Here is a 25,829-nt window from a genome sequence, read left to right as displayed (position 1 = left end):
AGGTAGCTGGGTAACAGTTAGAGGTGGGAAGGGGAAGAAGCAGGCAGTGCAGGGTTCCCCTGTGGTCGTTCCCCTAAACAATAAGTATACAGCTTTGGAAACTGTTGTGGGGGACAGCGTTGCAGGTGTAAGCTGCAGTGAAGGGGTCTGTGGCGTGAGGTCTGGCTCTGAGACTAAGAAGGGAAAGGGGGAGAGCAGGAGAGTGCTAGTTATAGGAGACTCTCTAGTTAGAGGGACGGACAGGCGGTTCTGTGGACATGGGCGAGACTCTCGGATGGTTTGTTGCCTCCCGGGTGCCAGGGTCCAAGACATCTCGCACCGTGTCTTCAGAATCCTTAAGGGGGAGGGTGTGCAGCCAGAAGTCGTGGTACACATTGGCACCAACGACATAGGTAGGAAGAGGGGTGGGGAGGTCATTCAAGAGCTCAGGGAGTTAGGCTGGAAGCTAAAAGCTAGGACAGACAGAGTCGTCATCTCTGGGTTGTTGCCGGTGTCACATGACAGTGAAGCAAGGAATAGGGAGAGAGTGCAGTTGAACACGTGGCTGCAAGGATGGTGTAGGAGGGAGGGCTTCAGGTATTTGGACAATTGGACTGCATTCTGGGGAAGGTGGGACCTGTACAAACAGTACGGGTTGCACCTGAACCAGAAGGGCACCAATATCCTGGGGGGTAGGTTTGCTAGCACTCTTCGGGGGGGTTTAAACTAATTTGGCAGGGGGATGGGATCCGGACTTGTAGTCCAGCAAGTAAGTTAGCTGTGTGTCAGGATGTCCAAGAATGTAGGGAGGCTGTGGAGAAGGTAGCACTGACAGGGAATACTTGCGGACACAGAGATGGGCTAAAGTGCGTATACTTCAACGCAAGGAGTATCAGAAATAAGGTGGGTGAACTTAAGGCATGGATCGGTACCTGGGACTACGATGTTGTGGCCAACACGGAAACGTGGATAGATGAGGGACAGGAATGGTTGTTGGAGGTTCCTGGTTACAGATGTTTCAGTAAGGTTAGGGAGGGTGGTAAAAAAGGAGGGGGGGGGTGGCATTGCTAATTAGAAATGGTATAACGGCTGCAGAAAGGAAGTTTAAGGGGGATCTGCCTTTGGAGGTCGTATGGGCTGAAGTCAGAAATAGGAAAGGTGCAGTCACCTTGTTGGGTGTTTACTATAGGCCCCCCAATAGCAGCAGAGATGTGGAGAAACAGATTGGGAAACAGATTTTGGAAAGGTGCAGAAGCCATAGGGTCGTAGTCATGGGCGACTTCAACTTCCCAAATATTGATTGGAAGCTCTTTAGATCAAGTAGATTGGATGGGGCGGTGTTTGTGCAGTATGTCCAGGAAGCTTTTCTAACTCAGTATGTAGATTGTCCAACCAGAGGGGAGGCCATATTGGATTTGGTACTCGGTAATGAACCGGGACAAGTGATGGGCTTGTTAATGGGTGAACATTTTGGTGATGGTGACCACAATTCTGTGACTTTCACCTTGGTTATGGAGAGAGATAGGTGCGCACAATAGGGTAGATTTTACAATTGAGGGAAGGGAAATTATGATGCTGTAAGACAGGACTTGAGGAGCATAAGTTGGGAGCATAGGCTGTCAGGGAAGGATGTGGTGGAAATGTGGAACTTTTTCAAGGAGCAGATACGACATGTCCTTGATACGTATGTACCTATCAGGCAGGAAAGAAATGGTTGTGTGAGGGAGCCTTGGTTGACGAGGGAGGTTGAATGTCTAGTAAAGAGGAAGAAGGAGGCTTACATAAGGTTGAGGAAACAGGGTTCAGACAGAGCAGTGGAGGGATACAGGATAGCCAGAAGGGACCTGAAGAAAGGGATTAGGAGAGCTAAGAGAGGGCATAAAAAATCCTTGGCGGATAGGATCAAGGATAACCCCAAGGCATTTTATGCATATGTGAGAAACATGAGAATAACGAGAACGAGGGTAGGTCCGATCAAGGACAGTAGTGGAAGATTGTGTATTGAGTCGGAAGAGATAGGAGAGGTCTTGAACAAGTACTTTTCTTCAGTATTTACGAACGAGAGGGACCGTATTGTTGAAGAGGAGAGTGTGAAACGGACTGGTAAGCTCGAAGAGATACTTGTTAGGAAGGAAGATGTGTTGGACATTTTGAACAACTTGAGGATAGACAAGTCCCCCGGGCCTGACGGGATATATCCTAGGATTATATGGGAAGCAAGAGAGGAAATTGCAGTACCGTTGGCAATGATCTTCTCGTCTTCACTGTCAATGGGGGTGGTACCAGGGGACTGGAGAGTGGCGAATGTTGTGCCCCTGTTCAAAAAAGGGAATAGGGATAACCCCGGGAATTACAGGCCAGTTAGTCTTACTTCTGTGGTAGGCAAAGTAATGGAAAAGGTACTGAGGGATAGGATTTATGAGTATCTGGAAAGACACTGCTTGATTAGGGACAGCCAGCACAGATTTGTGAAGGGTAGGTCTTGCCTTACAAGTCTTATTGAATTCTTTGAGGAGGTGACCAAGCATGTGGATGAGGGTAGAGCAGTGGATGTAGTGTACATGGATTTTAGTAAGGCATTTGATAAGGTTCCCCATGGTAGGCTTATGCGGAAAATCAGGAGGCATGGGATAGAGGGAAACTTGGCCAATTGGATAGAAAACTGGCTAACCGGTCGAAGTCAGAGAGTGGTGGTAGATGGTAAATATTCAGCCTGGAGCCCAGTTACAAGTGGAGTTCCGCAGGATCAGTTCTGGGTCCTCTGCTGTTTGTAATTTTTATTAATGACTTGGATGAGGGAGTCGAAGGGTGGGTCAGTAAATTTGCAGATGATACGAAGATTGGTGGAGTTGTGGACAGTGAGGAGGGCTGTTGTCGGCTGCAAAGGGACTTAGATATGATGCAGAGCTGGGCTGAGGAGTGGCAGATGGAGTTCAACCCTGCCAAGTGTGAGGTTGTCCATTTTGGAAGAACAAATAAGAATGCGGAATACAGGGTTAATGGTAGAGTTCTTAGTCAGGTGGAGGAACAGAGGGATCTTGGGGTCTATGTACATAGATCTTTGAAAGTTGCCACTCAGGTGGATAGAGCTTGTAAGAAGGCCTATGGTGTATTAGCGTTCATTAGCAGAGGGATGGAATTCAAGAATCGTGAAGTGATGTTGCAGCTGTACAGGACTTTGGTTAGGCCACATTTGGAGTACTGTGTGCAGTTCTGGTCGCCTCACTTTAGGAAAGATGTGGAAGCTTTGGAGAGGGTGCAGAGAAGATTTACCAGGATGTTGTCTGGAATGGAGAATAGGTCGTACGAGGATAGGTTGAGAGTTCTCGGCCTTTTCTCGTTGGAACGGCGAAGGATGAGGGGTGACTTGATAGAGGTTTATAAGATGATCAGAGGAATAGATAGAGTAGACAGTCAGAAACTTTTTCCCCGGGTACAACAAAGTATTACGAGGGGACATAAATTTAAGGTGAAGGGTGGAAGGTATAGGGGAGATGTCGGGGTGAGTTCTTTACCCAGAGAGTGGTGGGGGCATGGAATGCGCTGCCCGTGGGAGTGGTAGAGTCAGAATCATTGGCGACCTTTAAGCGGCAATTAGATAGGTACATGGATGGGTGCTTAATCTAGGATAGATGTTCGGCACAACATCGTGGGCCGAAGGGCCTGTTCTGTGCTGTATTGTTCCATGTTCTATGTTCTAATGCTGGCAAAGGCCACAGTTGATGGAGGGAAAATGACCATGCAACCTCCTGTGTGTTCCAGCTGAAGGCTAAGCTTCTGCTTCCACACTGTGTTCACAAGAGGAGTTAAGCTAGTTTGCACAGGAGAGAGTCAGAAAACTGACTGCGCGAGTAACCAGGAAAGCTATCGCCTTTAATAACCAATCAGTTCAAATTCCTGGGAGCTGCAGTCTAAAGGACAGAATACGCTTTCTCAACTTTAATTCGTAAGATATAGACATCAGCAAAGCTGTTAGTCATGCTCATCATTAGTTATCCTATGAAGATAGCAGAAGACATCCTGCATTGTAGGTGTTTGATACGATCTGCACCTCACTTCACAAAGTGCTCATCCATTCACCAGCTGATGGGGGAAGAGAGGCCTGTGGTTAATGATGCCATTATCAGTGAAGTAGCTGGGTGGGGAGCTGGTGACAAGGCGAATGAATCAGAACTGTTTGTTAAGGGTCTAGTGACATGGGTTCACATCCTGCTATGACAAATGGTGAAATTTGAATTCAATTTTAAAAAAAGTCTACTATGCAATAACTATACATTGTCATTAAAAAATCGGATTCTCTAATGTCCTTTAAATAGAGTTATTTGCCAGTCTTACCTGGTCTGGCCTACATGTGACTTTAGGCCCACACCAATTTGGTTGAGTCTTAATTGACCCCTGGACAAATAGGGATGGCCACAAATGACAGCCTAGTCAGTGACGCCTTCATCCCATGAATGTACAAGCAACAAAAAAGAAATTGTGTAAATCTGGCAGCATCTTGGTCGTTTTCACTGGTCCTAGCCTTTGATTTCCATTTTTGTCTTGAAAGCTGCATGCAGATTCTCAAAGTACCATGCACGTTCTTAAGATTATTAGCCCATAGTCCCTGACCAAATAAGGACTAGACCACTGGAATAAATCGAGGCTTCTCTATTATTGTGTCTTGTGACATTTGAAAAGTTGCATCACTTTTACTTAAAACTAGTGCACTTGTGATGGGCGGATGGCGTAAACAGTACTTTCAGATGTTCCTACAATTCCAAGCACAAGGGCATGGGTTTACGCTGGTGAAGGGAAGCAGTAGTCCATGTGCTAGTATTGTGTGTGTTGCAGAACCAAGTAGTACCAGCTAATGGTTGTGGTGAAGTGGTGACACCAATCCTCCATTCCGTTCTGGATCTGAGGGACCTTTGCTTATCAGTGGGGTGTGGATAGGGTAAATAGACAAGATCTTTTCCCTGGGTTGGGGAGTCCAGAACTAGAGGGTTTAGGGTGAGAGGGGAAAGATTTAGAAGGGACATTGAGGCAACTTTTTCACACAGAGGGTGGTGTGTGTATGGAATGAGCTGCCAGAGGAAGTGGTGGAGACTGGTACAATTACCACATTTGAAAAGCATATGGATGGGTACACAAATAGGAAGGTTTTAGAGAGATATGGGCTAAATGCTGGCAAATGGGACTTGATTAATTTAGGATATCTGGTCGGCGTGGATGAGTTGGACCGAAGGATTTGTTTCTGTGCTGTACAGCTCTGTGTCTCTATGACTCTGAGGGCATCCAAGCAGAGAAGAATTTGACTGTTCACAGCAAGCCTCTTGTTTTAACATGACCATAGACTGGTCTTAATGGACTTATAAAAAATGATAACGTATAACAGAAACCAACTTGCCAATGTTGAAATATGAGGAGTATTTTACGCTTCCATTAGAAGTCACTATGTTGTTGCAATGGTCCATTTTAAATTGTATCTATTGCAACATTTAAACCATGTTCAGTGTATTTGCCTGTCTGATGGAGAATTGGAGCTCTTCCATCATTCTCACAGACCTGCCCAAAAGAGGCAATAAAGAACATTGGGGAGAAGACAGTGTTTGAAATAGCCGTCTGTCGCCCTTGCTAAACCAATAGTAGATTGAGGGAGGGGCTGGTATTTAATCTGGATGCACCCTGCACTTCAGTAAATAACCAGTTGATGATTAATAGGTCAATTTGAAAAGTACAAAGATGCCAGAGGATTTTTGGCTGAAATAGCTTTGTCCATCATGTTCAGTTTGTCTTTTACAGCACCTCTTTGAGTACGTAGCAGGCCGAAACGGTTAAAAAGACAATCCTACCATACATAGGTGTAACATTGGGGAGGACATGCAACAAAAGCTTATAGTTCTCTCCAGCCTCTCACTCTTTGAAACCCGCTTTTTCAAATCCCTCAGAAAAGCTCTCTTATTTTACTTTACTTTCAATCACTAACATACACTTCTTGCCCATTACTGCTCAGCCTTTGCAAGATACATTAGGATCTTCCTTTTTGTTAAAGATGCCATACAAGGACACATTATATATTTGGCAGACATCAAATAGTTTCAAAAACTAACTTGGAATGCTTTATTTCAGGACCAAAAGGTCCTAACCTCAAATTGAAAAACTAACAAAAGAGAAATTTATATGTATCGCAAATTTACTTTCAGATGAATTCAGATTAATAACAAAATGCTTAGCATCGCAATCATGATTTGGAGATGCAGGTGTTGGGCTGGGTTAAATAATATTAAAAATCACACAGCACCGGTTATAGTACAGCAGGTTTATTGGTTTATTTGGAAGCACTAGCTTTCGGAGTGCTACTCCTTCAGGTGATTAAGGAGCAGCCCTCTGAAAGCTAGTGCTTCCAATTAAACCTGTTGGACTATAACCTGGTGTTGTATAATTTTTAACTTGGCATTGGCAAGATATGATGTTACAGTAACACCTACATAAAAAGTGATATCAAAATTATGTAATCTTGACATTAAATCAGTTGTTCATTTTAAATATGAACTTGATAGATTTTTGTTAATCGCAGATATGAAGGGTTATAAGATAAAGAGAGGAGTGCAGAGTTATGTTGGAGATCATAACAAGAAGGGCTCATGCCCGAAACATCGATTCTCTTGCTCCTTGAATGCTGCCCGATCTGCTGCGCCTTTCCAGCAACACATTTTCAGCTATGGTTGGAGATCAGTCTTGATCCCATTGACTGATAGAGCAAACTCAAGAGTTAAATTGGCCTTCTCTAGTTCCTATATTCTTTTATGATCAATAAGTGCAATCCATAACTACACATCAGCTAAGAACTGTAGTACTAAGACAACACTTGATTAAAGACCATTAAGTACTCCATTTCCATTTCAACAGACACAATATTTATAATTACTTGAGTAGCTCACTGACAAATGAATTAACATTCACGCAACAATATAGCTGAGCAAAGCAGAACTTGCACTGATTCACTGCACTCTGGCTAAGTGAAGGACCTATATTCTGAAATATGCACTTAAAGAAATTGAATTAAGCCTGAGGAAGGGAAATTGACATCCTGCTGTGCGAACAGGGACCTGGAGATCCTGGGGGATGGAGTGGTGCAGAGGAGGATAGATAGTCCTCATCCCTCAGGATCAGCTGGGCCACCAGTCAATGCCAGCCTGGTCTAAGGTTGGTACCCAGGCCAGAGGAACACTCGACAGTGTAGGAAGGAGGCCAATAAGGGTGCGTGAATGTAGTTCGATAAGTTAAAGCGAGATAGTCATAAGATTCAGACAACATGAAGTATAACTGACAGGCTAACTGTGCTAAACCAGCAACTCTCAAGAATGTAGGAAATCAGATCAGAAGGTTCATTGAGCCGGTTCCTTTCATCCCAATCATGGCTGTTCATCACCTTTGCCCAGTATTTCTGCCCATTCCCCATATCCCTTGAATCCCAGCAAGACCACAAGCCTATCTATCCCAGTTTTAAAGAATGTGACAGAGGTATGGAATTCCCAGATTCACAAACCTCTTTGTCTGAACTAATATCTGTGCTAATTTAATCCTAAATTATTATCTGCTATTGCTCAAATTGTACCCGTTTGTTCTAGTTTAATGCTGTCACTTTCCTTTCGTCTCAACCTTAGAGAATGTAACCCAATTTATCATCCTTTCATCATATTGAATTGAATTGAATTTATTGTCTCGTGTACCGAGGCACAGTGAAAAGCTTTGTCTTGTGAGCAATACAGGCAGATCACAGAGTTAAGTAGCATAGATAGGTAAATAGTAGGTAAACAGCGACAAAAACAAAAACACAGGTACAGGCGAATGTTAAGAGTTTGAGTCCATTCAGTATTCTAACAACAGTAGGGTAGAAACTGATATAAAACTGGCTGGGTGCATGTGTTCAGGCTTCTGTACCTTCTTCCCGATGGTAGATGTTGTAGAAAAACTTTGCCAGGGTGGGATGGATCTTTGAGAATGCTGACAGCCTTTACTTGTCATTGGCTTGGTAGATGGAGTCTATAGACGGGAGGTTGGCCTTTGTGATCGTCCAGGCCAAATTCACCACTCTCTAACCATCTCCGGTCTTGAATGGTACAGTTGATGTACCAGGTAGTGATAGAATGCTCTTGATGGCGCACCTATAAAAGTTGGCAAGGGTATTTGCCATCATGCCAAATTTCCCCAGCTGCCTGAGGAAGAAGAGATGTTATTGGGCCTTTGTAACCAGTGCGTCCACAAGAAGAATCCAAGAGAGCTTGTTGTGGACGACCACTCCCAGGAGCTTGACACTCTCCACTCGTTCCACCTTTGTGCTGTTAATATGTAGGGGTCATGAGTAACATCCTGCCGAAAGTCAATAATGAGTTCCTTGGTTTTGCCAGCATCGAAAGCTAGGTTGTTCTCAGTGCACCATTTTTCCAGGTCTTCCACCTCCCTTCTGTAGTCTGTTTCATCGCTGTCTGAGATTCAATCAACTATGGTGTCGTCATCAGTGAACTTGTAAATGACATTAGTCTGGTATTTGGTGATGCAGTCATGGGTATACAGTGAGTACAGTAGGGAGCTGAGTATGCACCCCTGTGGGGCTCCAGTGTTGAGTGTTAGTGAGGATGAAATATTGTCCCCAATCTTCACTGATTGTGGCCTGTGGGTCAGGAAACTGAGGATCCAGTTGCAGAGAGTGGGGCTTAGTCCGAGATCACTGAGTTTAGCAATCAGTCTCGAGGGGATAATAGTATTGAAGGCTGAACTGTAGTCAATGAGTATGATTCTTCTGTAGCTGCTCTTGGTGTCAAGATGTTCTAGGGAGGAGTGAAGGGCAGGTGATGTGGCATCTGCCATGGATCTGTTGGTTGGATAGGTAAATTGGAGTGGGTCAAGAGTAATGGGGAGGCTGGAGTTGATTAATGCCATGACCAGCCTTTCAAAGCACTTCATGACCACCAAAGTTAGGGCCACTGGGCAGTAGTCATTGAGACATGCTGCATGAGTCTTTTTAGGCACAGGGATGATGTTGGCCCTCTTGAAACTGGCAGGGACAGTGGCCCGCTGCAGGGAGATGTTGAAGATGTCGAGAAGACCTCTGCCAGTTAATCTACGCATGCTCTGAGTGTACGGCCTGGTACTCTGTCTGGTCTCATCGCTTTCCTTGGATTCACACAGAGGAAAACTGATCTGACCTCTGATGTAGTGACTGTGGGGATAGGTTCGTCAGGACTTGTCAGAATAGGTGTTACCTCTCTGCCAAAATTCTGCTCAAAGCAAGCATAGAAGGCATTGAGATGATCTGGCAGGGATATGTCATTGTCTGCGGTCTCTGTTTAGAACCTGTGATGTCATTCAGTCCTTGCCATGGTCGCCAGGTGTCTGTCTGGGTCTCTAGTTTGGTTCGGTATTGGTCCTTGGCTGTCTTAATGGCTCTGCGAAGGTCATTCCTTATATTTGAGTGGGTCTCCTGATCTGAAGGCCTCACGCCTGGTTTTTAGCAGGTTCTGTTTGTCCTAATTTACCCAGGGTTTCCTGTTGGGGAACACCCGGATTGACTTCCTCGGTATGCAGTCCTCCGCACACTTGCTGATGAAGTCTGTGACGATGGTGGCGTAGCCAGACAAGGTGCCTGTGGACTGTTTGAACATGGCCCAATCAGTCAATTCCAGACAGCACTGGAGTTAATCCTCTGCCTCCTCCGACCAGTCTCCTGCTTGAGCTTTAGTCTGTAAGCCAGGAGAAGAAACACAGCATTGTGGCCGAAGTTCCCAAAATGAGCTGAGGGATTGAGCGGTAGGCATCCTTCACAGTGATGTAGCAGTGGTCTAAGATGTTCGGGCCCCTGGTGAGGCAGGTAATGTTCTGGTGGTATTTGGGCAACACCTTCCTTAGGTTGGCTTAATTGAAGTTGCCAGTTACAATAAACAGGGCCTTGGGGTGTTCTGTCTCCAGGGTGTTAGTGGTGGAGTACAACACATCCAGAGCTTCCTCAACTGTGGCTCATCATAACCATGTAAAGAAAACTGACACAGGTTTCTGACACTTATGGGGGCTTTAATTAGCAAAGGAACAATGTGATCCTATTTTCAACTATTCATGAATAACTCTGCTAATCTAGATTCTTACTAATGGAGTGCCCCAGGTACCCAATGCCAACGAAAAATCTCTCAGTTTAAGAGCACGTTAGGGCTTGGCAGATGAAAATGTTTACTATTTTGTCCTAACTATAGAACAATGGTGACAACAAAATATATGTTAATTTTTCAGTGCCTTATTGAACATCCTTCTCCTCTCTCTTATGTAGTTAGGCTTTAGTTTTGTGCTATAGACTGACAGCTACTTGGTTCAGTCTGCCCAACTTGATTTAACAGGAACCAGAAAGGCATGAAAATTGTTATCATTCAATCTGAGCAGGAATTGAACCAGTGATGCAATAGTAAAAACATAATGTGCTGTGCTTAACTCAGAACTCTGTGCTCTAGCTCCTCAATGCTTGCACTGTAATTCATTTGCAGTTTGTAATCTGTTTTTGTGGTTATGCAGAGGAGGAGTGAATCTATTCAGCAGAAGGGAGTTGCTGTCAGTAATGGCCGTAATGTAGCCAAGGAAACCAACCACACTTAACTCTTGAGGAAGCGTCTAGTCTTGAGAAGGGGAGTGCACTGCAAATGATATGGAGCAATAATCTCGAGGCACAAGCTAATACTCAGGACCCATGGGTTCAATTCCCGTCATGGATTTGAAACTCAGTAATAAATGTAGGTTCAAGTCCCACCTCTCTCAGACAAATGTAATAACATCTTGGAACAAGTTTATGAGAAGAGAATCCATAAAGCTCGCTATTGGTAGTGGTGACCATGCCAACTTCCATGGATTGTATCAAAAATCCACTCGATTCACTAGTGCTTTATCGAGAGAATATCTGCTATCCTTACTTGAATGGTTTACATATGACTCGAGATGTGCAGCAGTGTACAATTAGATTAGATTAGATTACTTACAGTGTGGAAAGAGGCCCTTCGGCCCAACAAGTCCACACCAAACTGCGGAAGCGCAACCCATCCATACCCCTACATTTACCCCTTACCTAACACTACGGGCAATTTAGCATGGCCAATTCACCTGACCCGCACATCTTTGGACTGTGGGAGGAAACCGGAGCACCCGGAGGAAACCTACACAGACACGGGGAGAACGTGCAAACTCCACACAGTCAATCGCCTGCGGTGGGAATTGAACCTGAGTCTCTGGCGCTGTGAGGCAGCAGTGCTAACCACTGTGCCACTGTACCGCCACCTGAGTAAGCAGTGTGGCTTACTCCTAACAGTGTAACTGTACTGCTCAGACAGCACCTTCCAAAACATGACCCCAACTTTGAAGAAGGACAAGGGCAGGTTCATAAGAACATCTCTACCTGAAAATTCCCTTCTAAGTCACTCGCCATCTGACTTGGAAGTACATCACCGTTCATTCACTGTCACTGGGTTAAAATCCTGGAATTCCTTCCCTAATGGCATTGTTGGGGGGCCTACACCCCAAAGACTGCGGTGATTGAAGAAGACAATTCACTAGCACTCTCTCAGTTAGGGATGGGCAATAAATTTTCATTCTGTCAGCAAAGGCCTCATCCCCTGAAGGCTAGGCAAAAATCCTGGCCTTGTCAGTGATTGCCACTCTGTATTAAAGAATAAAGGGAAATGCATCCACTGTAACTGTTGTATTTTGTACTTCACATCTATATGACCAAAGATGAAAATCAAACAATAGCACTGGTTTGTAATTGAGTGAACTGATTACAATTGAGTCGAGTTGTTTAATAATAAATAATATGGTGGTTGAAAGGAAACCTGGCTGTCATCAGTTTTAAAACAACCTTAAACCATTTGCTTCAGAAATCTGTTCCAGTCGCTCAATAACTTATAGGAATTAAAAATCTTACTGAAGGTAAGATCTGACCCAGCTCAAGAGTTGTGAATTCTTCCTTATTTTTCTTTAATGAAAGGCTTTACCCATCACTTTCTTACCTCAGCTTTCTCTTGCCTCTTCTCAAAATTTTAGGAGATCTGTAAAGAATGCTTCGTCTTTCAAAAACCATGCTAATTTGTTTTAAAATCCATCTGATTCCTTTAAGGAATGCACCATCATCACCTCTATCCAATGAGAGAGCAGTTTGTGGTCTTCCAGAACCATGGTCCTGTCCACTTTACCAAGTTAGGGAGATAGTGACTAGCAATCCAGAACCCCAGGCTAATGCTTTGGGGAAATAGTTAGAATCCACCATGGTAGATCATAACAAATAATAAAAAAAACCTGAAAACACTGTAAATTCTGGAAATCAGAAAAAAAACTGAAATTGCTGGAAAAAAAACTCAGCAGGTCTGGCAGCATCTGTGGAGAGAAAGCAGGATTAACATTTCCAAACAGGTGATCCTTCCTCCAATTGTGACATTTGAATTCCATAAATTTCTGGGGAAAAAATGGTGTCAGTGTTGATTCTTTTAAAAGCCCATCTGGTTCACTAATGTCCTATAGAGAAGGAGATCTCCCGTCCTTTTCTGGTCTGGCTTACATGTGACTCCAGACCCACACCAATGTGGTTGACAGTTAGGGATGGGCAATAAGTGTGGGCTTTGCTGGTGATGCTCACATCCCATGAATGAATAAAGCAAAAGCAAATTACTACTTGTGGTTCCTGAAAGTTGGTTTTAGAGATATCCTTTAAAGGTTTAGTTTGATGAAGTAAAGAATCAATCTGTTACCTTCCCACTGCTTGAGTCACCCTAAATGAACCCTTCTGTTTGTCTTTCTGAAGGAGAAAACAAAAATCATCGAGCCATTGGATTACGAGAATGTCATTGCACAACGGAAAGCGCAGATTCAAAGTGATCCTCTGCGGGATCTTTTGCAGTTCCCTTTGGATGAGATCTCGGTGAGTAAGCAAATTTATGCAGCTTGTGTACTGACCAAGTTTGAATGGTCCTGCCAGGTTTTTCCTCATGGAGAGGAATCGTGGGAGAGGCAGCGGAAAGGTGGGGATTTGGACTCAGGAACATCAGCTACTGGAGCAAGTCATTCAGTCCCTTGATCTCTACCTCATCCCTTTTTATCCAACTTCACTCCATATCCCTTGATACCATTCCCTAATCTTTAAAGCTCTAAATACTCCCAAGCATTCACAGCCTTTTGGAGTTAGCCTTTAAATGAAAATATTAATTCCTGCTTTCCCGTTGTAGGGGGCTGGCCTTAATTCTTAATGTTAAGGTTAATGTTCCAATTGTGTTCCCTTGTTCTTGGTTTTCTCACCATTTGAAACCTTTTTATGTTTTTCTCTGTACAATTAATCCTTGTATAGAATTATAAAATTCCTACAAGGTGGAAGACTCAGCCAGTAGAGTCTACACCAAACCTCGAGTATCCCACCCAGACCCATCCCCATATCCCTGTAACCCTGCCTTTCCCATGAATAACCCACCTAACAGACACGTTTCCAGGCACTGGGAAATTTAGCAGGGCCAGTCCACCTAATGAGCTCATCTTTGGACAGTGTAAGGAAACCAGAGCACCTGGCAGAAACCCACGCAGACATGGGGAACATGTACAAACTCCATACAGACAGTTACCCCAGCGTGGAATTGAACCCGTGTCCCTGATGCTGTGAGGTAGCAGTGCTAACTACTGAGCCATCCTGCTACCCTTTTACTCTTTGAAATACCTTAATCTGATCATTCTTCCATCTTTTATTACAGTCAAGGGAAATGTGTGCTAAAGCTGATGTTCCATGAATCTTATCTCCACATGAGAAATGTTCAGGCAATGAAAGGAGAAAGAGTAAAAATGTTTTGTATAAGTTTGAGAAGAAAACGTGCACCTTTACTACAATAAAACAACCCAGCGTACCTCAAAGGCCCAACAATTGAAGTGTGGGGGGAAGCAAGAGCGTGGCTTTGGTGAAGCTCTTGAAGAGTGTTATTTGGGGGATTGTGGAGAGTGGGGTAACCACAGCTGAAGGGATGCCACCAGCAAAGCGCTGCCAAAGAGGAGGGAGGGAAACTGAATGGATGGAACTGGTGGGCAGGTCAACATAGATGTACTCACTCAGGAAAGTTGAAGCCATGGTGCTTATTCAAAAAAGAAGTAAATATTTGAAAAAGGTCAATTTGAAAGAGTACAGTCAGTTCCACTACAATGCCTGTTGCTTTAATGCAATTAAAGAATTTAGACTTATTTGTAGAATGTGGACTTTTCTTACCTATATTGGCTAAAATGCAATTCCACTCCCGTTAGTTTAAATGGCGTGGCTATTGCGTGATTTTCTTATAACACGAGATCGCACGAGAACGGAACTATCACGTTATTATCAGAATGACTGTACATGAAAGGACACTGTGGGATCAGAGAACTTGTAAATGCGTGTTGGATTGAATGGCCGCCTTTGGCACTGACTCAAAAACATGGAGACACTGCAGATAGAGTTGAGTGGATGGGTTACCTCCAGAGGTAGCCAGGTAGTGCAGGAGTCTCCTGTGGCTATACCCATCTCAAACAGGTCTGCTGTTTTGGATACCATCGGGGGGCGGGATAGCCTCTCAGGGGGATATAGCACTGACAGCCAGGTTTCTGGGACTAAGACTGTTAAGGAGGGTACATCAGATTCCAAGCGTTTGATTGTAATAGGGGATTGTCTCTTTTGGGGCACAGACAGACGTTTCTATTGCTGTCAGCAACACATCAAGATGGTGTGTTGCCTTCCTGGTGCCAGGGTTAAGGATGTCTCAGAGATTATGCTGAGTATTCTGAAAGGGGAGGGTGAACAGTTGGAGGTCATTGTGCACGTTGATATCAATAACACAAGTTGGGAAAGGGATGAGGTTCTGTAGAGAGAATACAGGAAACTAGGTAGAAAGTTAAACAAGTAGATCATTGAGCGTAGTAATATCTGTACAACTAGTGCCATGTGCTAGTAAGAGTAGGAATAGAAGGATAGAGCAGATGAATGCATGGCTGAGGAGATGGTACAGGGTCAGGAGTTCACACTTTTCAATGATTGGGATCTCTTCAGGGGTAGAAGTGACCTGTATAAGAAGGAGGGGTTCCACCATATTAGAAGGAGACCAATTTTCTTTGCGGGGAGATTTGCTAGTTCTATCTGGAAGGCTTTTAACTAGTTTGGGGGTGGGGGGAGGTGGTGGGGAATATTGATAGTGTATCACCATCACCATAGTGATAAAAAAAGAAAAGGCTGAGCCTGGTACAGTAGATAAGGGGTGCAAGTCAAATAGTCATGGCAGACAAGAGCTTGGCAGAGAATGAGGTAGACTGATGAATTAAACTGCACTTACTTCAATGCAGGAGGCCTGACAGGTAAGGCAGATGAACTTAGGGCATAGTTAGGAACATGGGACAGCATAGCTATTACAGAAACGTGGCTCAGAGATGGACAGGATTGCCAGCTTAATGTACTGGAGCAGAGATGCTATAGGCAGGATAGAAAGGGTGGCAAGAGAGGAGAGGGAGTGGCGTTTTTGGTTCGGGGTAACAATACGCTGTACTTAGGGCCACTTAGGGAGGATATTCTTGGGAGATCGCCCAGTGAAATTATATGGGTGGAACTGAGAAATAAAGAGATTAAGAAGAAAATTTGTAAGGAGGTGTTGTTTATCTGTAAGAATAAGGTTATAATGGTAGAGGATTTTAACTTGGAGAGAAAGCAACTGCAGATGTTGGAATCCTAGGTCGACAGACAAGAGACTGGAAGAACAGAGACGCCAGGCAGCATCAGGAAGCGGAGAAGTAAATGTTTTGGGTGTAACCCTTCTTCAGGACTGGGGCTGGGTGTAAGAGGAGCTGCAGATGGGGGGGGGGGGGGGGGGGGGGGGGGCGGGGGTGGTGGTGCAGGGTTTGGGTGGGGAGTGGGTTGGAATATTGAGGTAGTGATAGGTGAACATTGGTGGTTGATACACATGGTTGTTTGATGGGAGGAATGAATCTGTCTGGTAGCTGGAAGGAAGGTCAAAGAGAGGTTGATACACATGGTTGTGTCTGGAAAGGCACTGCTTGATTAGGGACAGCCAGCATGGATTTGTGAAGGGTAGGTCTTGCCTTACAAGTCTTATTAAATTCTTTGAGGAGTGACCAAGCATGTGGATGAGGGTAGAGCAGTGGATGTATTGTACATGCATTTTAGTAAGGCATTTGATAAGGTTCCCCATGGTAGGCTTATGCGGAAAGTCAGGAGGCATGGGATAGAGGGAAATTTGGCCAATTGGATCGAAAACTGGCTAACCGGTCGAAGTCAGAGAGTGGTGGTAGATGGTAAATATTCAGCCTGGAGCCCAGTTACAAGTGGAGTTCCGCAAGGATCAGTTCTGGGTCCTCTGCTGTTTGTACTTTTTATTAATGACTTGGATGAGGGAGTCGAAGGGTGGGTCAGTAAATTTGCAGATGATACGAAGATTGGTGGAGTTGTGGACAGTGAGGAGTGCTGTTGTCGTTTGCAAAGGGACTTAGATATGATGCAAAGCTGGGCTGAGGAGTGGCAGATGGAGTTCAACCCTGCCAAGTGTGAGGTTGTCCATTTTGGAAGAACAAATAAGAATGCGGAATACAGGGTTAATGATAGGGTTCTTAGTCAGGTGGAGGAACAGAGGGATCTTGGGGTCTATATACATAGATCTTTGAAAGTTGCCACTCAGGTGGATAGAGCTTGTAAGAAGGCCTATGGTGTATTAGCGTTCATTAGCAGAGGGATTGAATTCAAGAGTCGTGAAGTGATGTTGCAGCTGTACAGGACTTTGGTTAGGCCACATTTGGAGTACTGTGTGCAGTTCTGGTCGCCTCACTTTAGGAAAGATGTGGAAGCTTTGGAGAGGGTGCAGAGAAGATTTACCAGGATGTTGCCTGGAATGGAGAATAGGTCGTACGAGGATAGGTTGAGAGTTCTCGGCCTTTTCTCGTTGGAACGGCGAAGGATGAGGGGTGACTTGATAGAGGTTTATAAGATGATCAGAGGAATAGATAGAGTAGACAGTCAGAAACTTTTTCCCCGGGTACAACAGAGTGTTACAAGGGGACGTAAATTTAAGGTGAAGGGTGGAAGGTATAGGGGAGATGTCAGGGGTGGGTTCTTTACCCAGAGAGTGGTGGGGGCATGGAATGCGCTGCCCGTGGGAGTGGTAGAGTCAGAATCATTGGCAACCTTTAAGCGGCAATTGGATAGGTACATGGATTTTGATGGGTGCTTAATCTAGGATAGATGTTCGGCACAACATCGTGGGCCTAAGGGCCTGTTCTGTGCTGTATTGTTCTATGTTCTATGTTCTATAGAGGAATGGAAGGGTGGGGGGCTGGTTTGGGATTCAGGGGATGGTTGGGAAGGTTATTTGAAATTGGAGAATGCATCTTTGAGTCCTCTGGGCTGTAGTCCTGGGCGGGAGATGTGTTGTTCCTCCATTTTGCGGTCTGATTCACTGTGGTAATGGAGGAGGCCGAGGATAGTCATGTGGGAAGGGGAATTAAAATGGGCGGTGATTGGGAGTTCCACTCGGTTACTGCTGGCCCTACTGAGATGCTTGGCAAACCGTTCCCTAAGTTTACGTTTGATCTCACCATTGGCACATTTTGCAGAGTGGTGGAGACAGGTAGAAATGCAACGTTTGAAAGGCATCTGGGTGGGTTTATGAGTAGGAAGGTTTTAGAGGGACTTGGGCTAAATGCTGGCAGATGAGACTAGGTCAGATTGGAATGTCTGGTCAGCATGGATGATTTGGAGCGAAGGGTCTATTTCCGTGCTGTATGACTCCCTGACTGCCCTATAATGTTTTGTGGACGATGGACAACATTACTGCAAAATTACTGTTCAGCGAAGAATGACCCTGAAGCTTGATTAAAGTCCAGTTATGCAGCAAATCAATGTCTTCCCATTCAATAAGTGTATGTGTTCCCCACAAACTGCCATTCCTGAACACAAATATATTTTTTCTGAATAGATCTCGATAATTCCACGTCAGAGGAGAACCATCCAGTCTACACTGCCTTTAGATGCTGAAAAACTGGCTCAAAGCCTGCTGGTCAAAGAGGTATGACATGGAAGTGTGTTCCAATTAATGTAGGATTGTTGACTTTTCCTCTGAAATTCTCTGCCCATCTCCATTTCTTTGCCCCTCCTTTAAGATCCTCCTTAACACTTGCTGCTTTAGCCAAACCTTTGTGACTGCTTTAAATATTTTCCTCCATTGACTTGGTGTTGGTATTTTTTTGATTTGCCAAATAAGATGTCTCGGGATCTTTCACTGTGTTATAGGTGCTATACCAATGCGCATTGCTGTTGCCTGTTTGATGAATATGTTTTAAAACCGATTTGCCTCACTAGGTTGCACGAGCTCTGTTCAGAGTGACAGATTGGATTGAACTTGATGCACCGCCTCAAATCTGGAAACACAAGACTATTTTCCTCAAATTGTAGAGAAATCACGCAACGGGTGCAAAGGAAGTTCCAACAACACTCTTAAGACTAGAATTGCTGAGCAAGCTTTTCACTTGAGACTTGACTAAAATCCAGCTTTTCCAAGCTGGGTTTTAAAAAGATCATTGCTCATAAGAATCCCTGATAAGGCCAACATTTGTTGCCTGCTGCCCGTGGGAAGGCAATGGGGAGCTGCCATCTTGAACCACTACAGGATGGTGTTTGGCTTGGAGACGAACTTGCTGGTGATGATGTTCCCGTGTATCTGTTGCCTCTGACCTTTTAGATGGTAGAGGTCACCGGTTTGGCAGATACTGCTGAAGGAGCCTTGGTGGATTATTACAGTTCATCTTGCAAATGGCGCAAAATACTACTACTGTACAGAGGTGCTGGAGGAGTGAGCGCTCATTTATGCTGGGGGTTATGTGGTGCTGAGTGACGTCTATCAGTTAGTGCTAATGGTTCTGAGCAGAAAACAAGTAATATTAAGCATTTTACAGGGGAGAGATTGAAGAGGAGCGAGCCCTTCTCTGTGACCTTGGTGCAGGAATTGAACCCACGTTGTTTAGATTAGATTAGATTACTTACAGTGTGGAAACAGGCCCTTCGGCCCAACAAGTCCATACCGACCCGCCGAAGCGCAACCCACCCATACCCCTACATTTATTCTTTACCTAACACTACGGGCAATTTAGCATGGCCAATTCACCTGACCCGCACATCTTTGGACTGTGGGAGGAAACCGGAGCACCCGGAGGAAACTCACGCAGACACGGGGAGAACGTGCAAACTCCACACAGTCACTCTGCATTGCAAACCTGAGAGGGTAAAGGACTGAGGGTCAGTCAGCTGGCCAGCTAGATTGCAATGCAAAGTGAAGCCAATAGTGCAGGTTCAATTCTTGCATTGGCTGAGGTTATCATGAAAGTACCACCTTCCTGACCATGTCCTCACCTGAGACATGGTGGCCCTTGGGTTAAACCATTACCAGTCATCTCTGTCTGATGTGAAAGCAGCCCTAAGATTCCCCTGGGAGTATGGTGACTTTATCTCATCTGCCATTTGTCCCTGTTGCACAATCCCTGACCTTAGTCATTCCTCAATTGGGTTGGTATATCACCAAGTAGTGTTCCTATCACAGGATCCAGGACAGGGCACACCAATAATCAGGCTCTGCTGTGCTCAGATTGAAGCAGGGCCTGTTGAGTCCAGGTCAAGGACTAGCGTCTGGGTCCCAGAGTAGTACTTGGGCCTATGATTTGCTCCCAATCCCTGTTACTACATCTGAGTTTACCATGTCCTTCAAATCTGGGAACACAACTATTCACAGTCATTCTGCTTGCTGTCCCTTGGCTAACTTTGCGTCCTTCTTGGCACTGACACCTAAATCCCAGAGGCTTCCGTTTTGGAAGCACATTCACTGCATTATCAAATGGCATTTAAAACTCATTGACACAACGTCATCCCCAACATTTTATCAATCCTGTCAGTTACTCTGTCACAAAACTCGATCAGATGGTCAGACATGATTTACTTTTCAGGAATAAAAGCCAAAAATGCTGGAAATATGTTGAAGCATTAACTGTGCTGTTCTCCCTCACCATGCTCCTAGACCTGCTGGATAATTACGTGCTTTCTATGTTTATTTCAGATTTCCAGTATTGAAGAACTTTGCTCTTGCCTTCAACAAACCTGTGGTGTTTTGTTTTAATTTGTTGATCCATTCTAGTGGATGGCATATCAGGCTTTGGGGTTACCTAATGAACAGAAGGTAGTGCTGATATTATCAATTGTGTAATTGCAAATCCAACACCTGGTTGTATTCACAGAATTGTTATAATCTAGAAGGAGATAGTGAGAACTGCAGATGCTGGAGAGTCAGAGTGGATAAAGTGTTTTCATCATAGAATCCCTACAGTGTGGAAACAAGCTATCCAGCCCAACAAGTCCACAGCGACCCTCTGAACAGTTTCTCACCTAAACCCATTCCCTACCCTATTACTCTACATTTCCCCTGACTAAAGCACCTAACCTACAGGTCCCTGAGCACTATGGCCAATTTAGCATGGCCAATTCCCCTAACCTACACATCTTTGGACTGTGGGAGGAAACTGGAGCACCCAGAGGAAACCCGCGCAGACACGGATAGAATGCAACTCCATACAGACACTTGGCCGAAGCTGGACTCGAACCGGGTCCCTGGTGCTGCGAGGCAGCAATGCAAACCGCTGAGCCACCACGCCGCTCTTAGACCTGCTGTGCTTTTTCCAGCTCAGCTCTTTATCCATTGTAGAGAGAAGGAGGCCAGTTGGCCCATCTTTTTATTTATTTTCAAAAATATACTTTATTCATAAAATACTTTGATGATCTATACAAGTGGACATACTATACATATGTAAACATTCCATTTCTTTGCATACCGAAACAGAGTAATCGTTCCTATTTACAGGTCTGTACAATTACATGTATTTAGCTGAGGTGTCGGCAGAGCCCAAATGACTGAGTGGCCCCCCTGTTCTTCTTTAGGCAGGCAGATGTTACACGGTGGTCTTTCCCCACCGCGCCTTGGCGGCAGTTGCCCCAAGCTTCAGCGCGTCCCTCAACACGTAGTCCTGGACTTTGGAATGTGCGAGTCTGCAACACTCAGTTGGGGTCGACTCCTTCAGCTGGAAGAACAACAGGTTTCGGACCACCCAGAGAGCGTCCTTCACCGAGTTGATGATCCTCCAGGCACAGTTGATGTTCGTCTCGGTGTACGTCCCGGGGAACAGGCCGTAGAGCACAGAGTCCGGCATCACGGCGCTGCGCGGGACGAACCTCGACAAACACCACTGTGTTCCTCTTCAGACTTCTTCAGCAAAGGCACATTCCAAAAGGAGGTGTGTGACAGTCTCGTCCCCCCCACAGCCGCTTCAAGGGCAGCATGCGGTGCGGCTGAGAGTCTGGGCATGCGTAAATGATCTCACAGGCAGAGCCCTTCTCACCACCAGCCAAGCCATGTCTTGGTGCTTGTTGGAAAGTTCTGGCGATGAGGCATTCTGCCAAATGACTTTGACAGTCTGCCCAGGGAACCACTCGACAGGATCCGCCCTCTCCTTTTCCCGAAGGGTCTCAAGGACACTCCGTGCTGACCACTTCCTGATAGACTTGTGGTCAAAGGTGTTTTTCTACATAAATTTCTCCACGAAGGACAGGTGATACAGGGAGGCCTTAACCTGTAGGCCCCTGCTGCCAGGAATAGTCACCCCTCTCAGGCTCACATCCTTCCTGATGGACTCGGCAAATGGCTCTATGCAACACACAAACAAGGGAAGAGAGAGTGGGCAGCCCTGCCTGACTCCAGATCTTACAGGGAAGCTATCTGATTCCCACCCATTGATTGAGACTGCACTGACAATGTTGGTGTAGAGCAGTCTGATCCAATTTCCAATTCCCTCCCCAAGCCCATTTTGGAGAGGACATCCCTCATATATGTATGGAATATGTATGGAATATCCTGTCAAAGGCTTTCTCCTGGTCCAGGCTGATGAGGCAGGTGTCTACCCCCCTGTCCTGCACGTAGGCGATCATATCCCTGAGGAGTGCAAGACTCTCAGAGATCTTCCTGCCCGGTACAGCACAGGTTTGGTCGGGGTGGATCACCGCTCCCAGAGCAGACCTGACCCGGTTGGCGATGACCTTTGAAAGGATTTTGTAGTCTGTGTTTAACAGTGAGACTGGTCTACAATTTCTAATTTCGTCCCTCTCCCCCTTCTGCTTGTAGATGAGGGTGATGATGCCTTTCCTCATGGATTCACTCATGGTACTTGCCCGAAGCATACTGACATACACCTCCAGCAGGTCCTGGCCGATCAAGTCCCAAAGAGCGGAATAGATCTCGACCGGTAAGCCGTTGCTTCCGGGAGTTTTATTCTTTTCGAAGGACTCGAGGACCCTGGTCAGCTCATCCAGAGATAGCGGCTGGTCCAGCCTCTCTCGTGTTCCGTCATCTAGGACCTCCGTGATAGAGGACAGGAACGACTGGGAGGCCGCGCTGTCGGTTGGCTTCGAGTCATATAGACTGGCATAGAAGGATTTGCTGATCCTCATGATGTCAGCCTGAGATGACGTTATTGAGCCGTCTTCTTCCTTCAGGCTGCTGAGCACGGAGCTCTCTTTGTGCACCTTCTGGAAGAAGAAACGTGAGCACGTCTCGTCCTGCTCCACGGAGCGGACTCTGGACCGGAAGATTATCTTGAAGGCCTCCGAGGCAAAGAGCGAGGCTTGCTGGCCCTTCACCTCCTGGAGGTCCTCCGTGACATTAATTTCCCCAACGTCTGCAGCAGGAGCAGGTTCTGCATACCTTTCTGGAGTTGGGACAGTTTTGCCTGTCTCTCTCTTGCTTCCTGAACACCTTTTGAGGATGAAGAACCTTTTGATGTTCCCTTTTACTGTTTCCCACAAGTCTGCTGGAGACTCAAAGAGGGGCTTCGCGGATCTCCAACCTGCGTAATCCCTCTTGAGCTCCTCGATGTTTCCCGGGGCCAACAGCTTAGTGTTCAGTTTCCACGTTCCCTTGCCCACCCGCTGCTTGTCCTGTAGGTGACAGTCGGCCAGCAGGAGGCAGTGGTCAGAGAAGAACACCGGCTTGACGTCGGTGGATCTGACCGAGAGCGTTCAGGACACAAACAGGTAATCTATCCTTAAGCGGATAGACCCGTCTGCCCGTGACCAGGTGTATCTACGCTGCTCTCCGTCTGCAGGGGTGCTGAAGACGTCGTGCAGCTTGGCATCTTTTACCGTGTCTATCAGAGCTTTGGACGTGGCGTCCGGTTACTGCCGCCCCCCCCACCCCCGCCGGATCGTCCATCTGCATCAATGATACAGTTGAAGTCTCCAACCAGAATGACCAGCCTGGACGTAGCCAGCAAAAGGGGAAGCTGTTGCAGGATGGCCAACCGTTCACTCTTATCCGCTGGGGCGTACACATTGATTAGTCTTACGGGAGCATTTCTGTATTTAACATCCGCGACGAGGAGGTGCCCGCCCACCACCTCCTTAACCTCAGAGATGGTGAAGTTGCCTCCCCACAACAGAATTCCTAGGCCTGAGGAACGGTTATCGTTGCCCCCCGACCACACTGATGGCCCATGGGCCCACAAGCTCGACCACCTCCTGTAACTGCTGAGGTGCGGTATCCCACACTCCTGCAGGAACAGGACATCAGCCTTGACGCTGGCCAGGAAGGCCAGCGTTGAAACGGCATCGCGTTGCCGATGTGATGCTACGCACATTGATGCTGGCAATTTTAAACCCCATTTTAACAGTTTACAGGTTTACCGGTGTCCATTTGTTGCTGGTCTTGCCCCTCTGGGGTAGCTGCGTGCATCCCCGTGGTGACGGCAAACTGCTGGACCTTCCCAAGGCTGAGGTAGCTGTCCAGCTCCGCGCTGGGGCCATTACCCCACTCTGGTGTCTTTGTATCGGGCCCATGGTCCGCACTGACCAGTTCTCCATCTGACAGCAGGGCTGTCACAGGACCGCTGCTCCCAGTTACCTGGAGCTGTGGGCTGGTGGGTACCTCCTGATTCTCACTGGGTAGGGGGAGGCCTTTACCCATCCCCTCAGAGGGATCGTCCTTTACTTCCTGGGCGGTGCTGTCCTCCTTCTCCCCATGGCGCTCTGTCTCTTCCTCTGTTGATGACCCTTCTTGCGCCCGTCCTCACCATCGGAAGAGCTGCCTGTATCTTCGACTTGTAGGTGTCGCTTCCCCCTTTGCTGAGAGGCTTTGGGGCCCCCGAGAGGTTTCCCCTTCCTGTTTTTGAATGTGATCCAGTCCTCTGCCTCCTTTGATCCCTCCTCTTCCATTTCTTCTGCCTGTCTGAAGGAGCTTGGATCGGCTGCTGCATCTCCCTGCTGTCTGCCGTCTGCTCCATTACAGCCTGCTCTTCCTTCTGGGTGCCTCCAGGCACCGTTTCCGTGCTATTTTGTGGTGCCTTGCTGGTCATACTCGTGTTGCCACCTCCGGCCATCTGTGCGTAAGTGGCGGCTCCTCGTCTTGGACAGGCCTTGTACGTGTGGCCCGCCTCTCCGCACAGGTTACAGTTCTTGGCCTCCTTACAATCCTTGGTCATCACGCATCATGCTTACACCAGCTCTTCAAACAAGCATTGTTATCTAATGCCAATCTGCTCCTCCTTCCCTATCAATTGAAACACCATTTCTATCCAAATAACCATCCAGTGCCCTTTTGAATGCCACAATTAAACTTGCCTCCACCACATCTCCACGCTAACTACTCTCTGTGTGAAAGAGATTTCTTTCTCAAAACACCTTTGCTTCTTCTGCATGTCATTTCAAATCCATGCCTTCTCATTCTCATTCGGGAACAGCTCCTCCCTGCCTACCATATCCAGCCTGCTCATGCTTTGGAATGCCACTATCCAATCTCCTCTCGGCCTTCTCTTCAAGGAGAATAGTCCCAATTTCTTCACTGAATCCTCATAAGTTTCTCACCTGTGGAATTGTTCTTAGCAATTGCTTCTGCACTCTTAAATGCATCCACACCTTTCCTATAATGTGGAGCTAACAACTGTACACAACACTCCAGCTTAGATCTAACAAGTCTCTTGTACAAATTCAATATCACCTCCTTGCTCTGTACCCTATGCCTTACTGATAAAGCCAAGAGCTCTGTATGTTTTATTAACTGCTCTCTTCGCAGGTCCTGTTGCCTCATTGATCTGTGTACATATACATCCAGGTCCCTCCTTCTGCACCCACTTTGAGAATTTTACCTCTTCTTTTATCTTTCGCTATTCTTCAAAGTGTATCACCTCACACTGTTCTGCATTGTTTGATCGTGGCTGATTTGTTTCTCAATCCCATTCTCCTGTTTGTTCCATGTAATCTTTGATTCCCTTACTAATCAAGAACCAATCTGTCACTGTCTTAAAGGCAGTGTCTTAAATGCCTTGGCCTCCACAGCCCTCTGTAGCAATGAGTTCCACTGATTAATCCCCCTTTAGCTGAAAAAATGCTCTTCATCTCAGTTCTAAAGGGTAGTTCCTTCACTCTTAGGCTGTGCCTCCTGGTCCTAGTCTCTTCTACTGGTGGAAACAACTTCACCATGTCTACTCTATCCAGGCTCTTAGTATCTTGTAAATCTCAATCAGATTCCTCCTCATCTTTCTGAACTCCATCGAGTACAGACCCAGAGTCCTCAACCACTCTTCATGTGAGAAGCTCTTCATCCCTGGGATCATTCTTGTAAACCTCCTCTGGATCCCTCCAGAGCCAGCACATTTTTCCTAAGATTTGGGGTCCAACTCAGCTCACAATATTCCAAGTGCAGTCTGACCAGACCTGTTAGAGCTCTGCAGTACTTCCCTGCTCTTGTATTCTAGCCTTT

The 25,829-nt window shown here is 46.0% G+C and overlaps 1 protein-coding gene across 1 annotated transcript in view; it reads left to right on the top strand.

Moving 5' to 3' along the window:
* The window catches only part of dock11 (dedicator of cytokinesis 11), a 305,664-nt gene that overhangs the window by 37,367 nt on the left and 242,468 nt on the right, over window positions 1-25,829 (top strand). The window contains exons 2-3 of the mRNA XM_060832572.1: window positions 12,791-12,907; window positions 17,964-18,053. Coding sequence (XP_060688555.1) covers window positions 12,791-12,907; window positions 17,964-18,053 — 207 coding nt within the window. The remainder of the gene's footprint in view (window positions 1-12,790; window positions 12,908-17,963; window positions 18,054-25,829) is intronic.

The sequence above is a fragment of the Hemiscyllium ocellatum genome, chromosome 11 (assembly GCF_020745735.1).
Source record: "Hemiscyllium ocellatum isolate sHemOce1 chromosome 11, sHemOce1.pat.X.cur, whole genome shotgun sequence".
Lineage (NCBI taxonomy): Eukaryota > Metazoa > Chordata > Chondrichthyes > Orectolobiformes > Hemiscylliidae > Hemiscyllium > Hemiscyllium ocellatum.
This window is presented reverse-complemented; position numbering and strand designations above follow the sequence as displayed.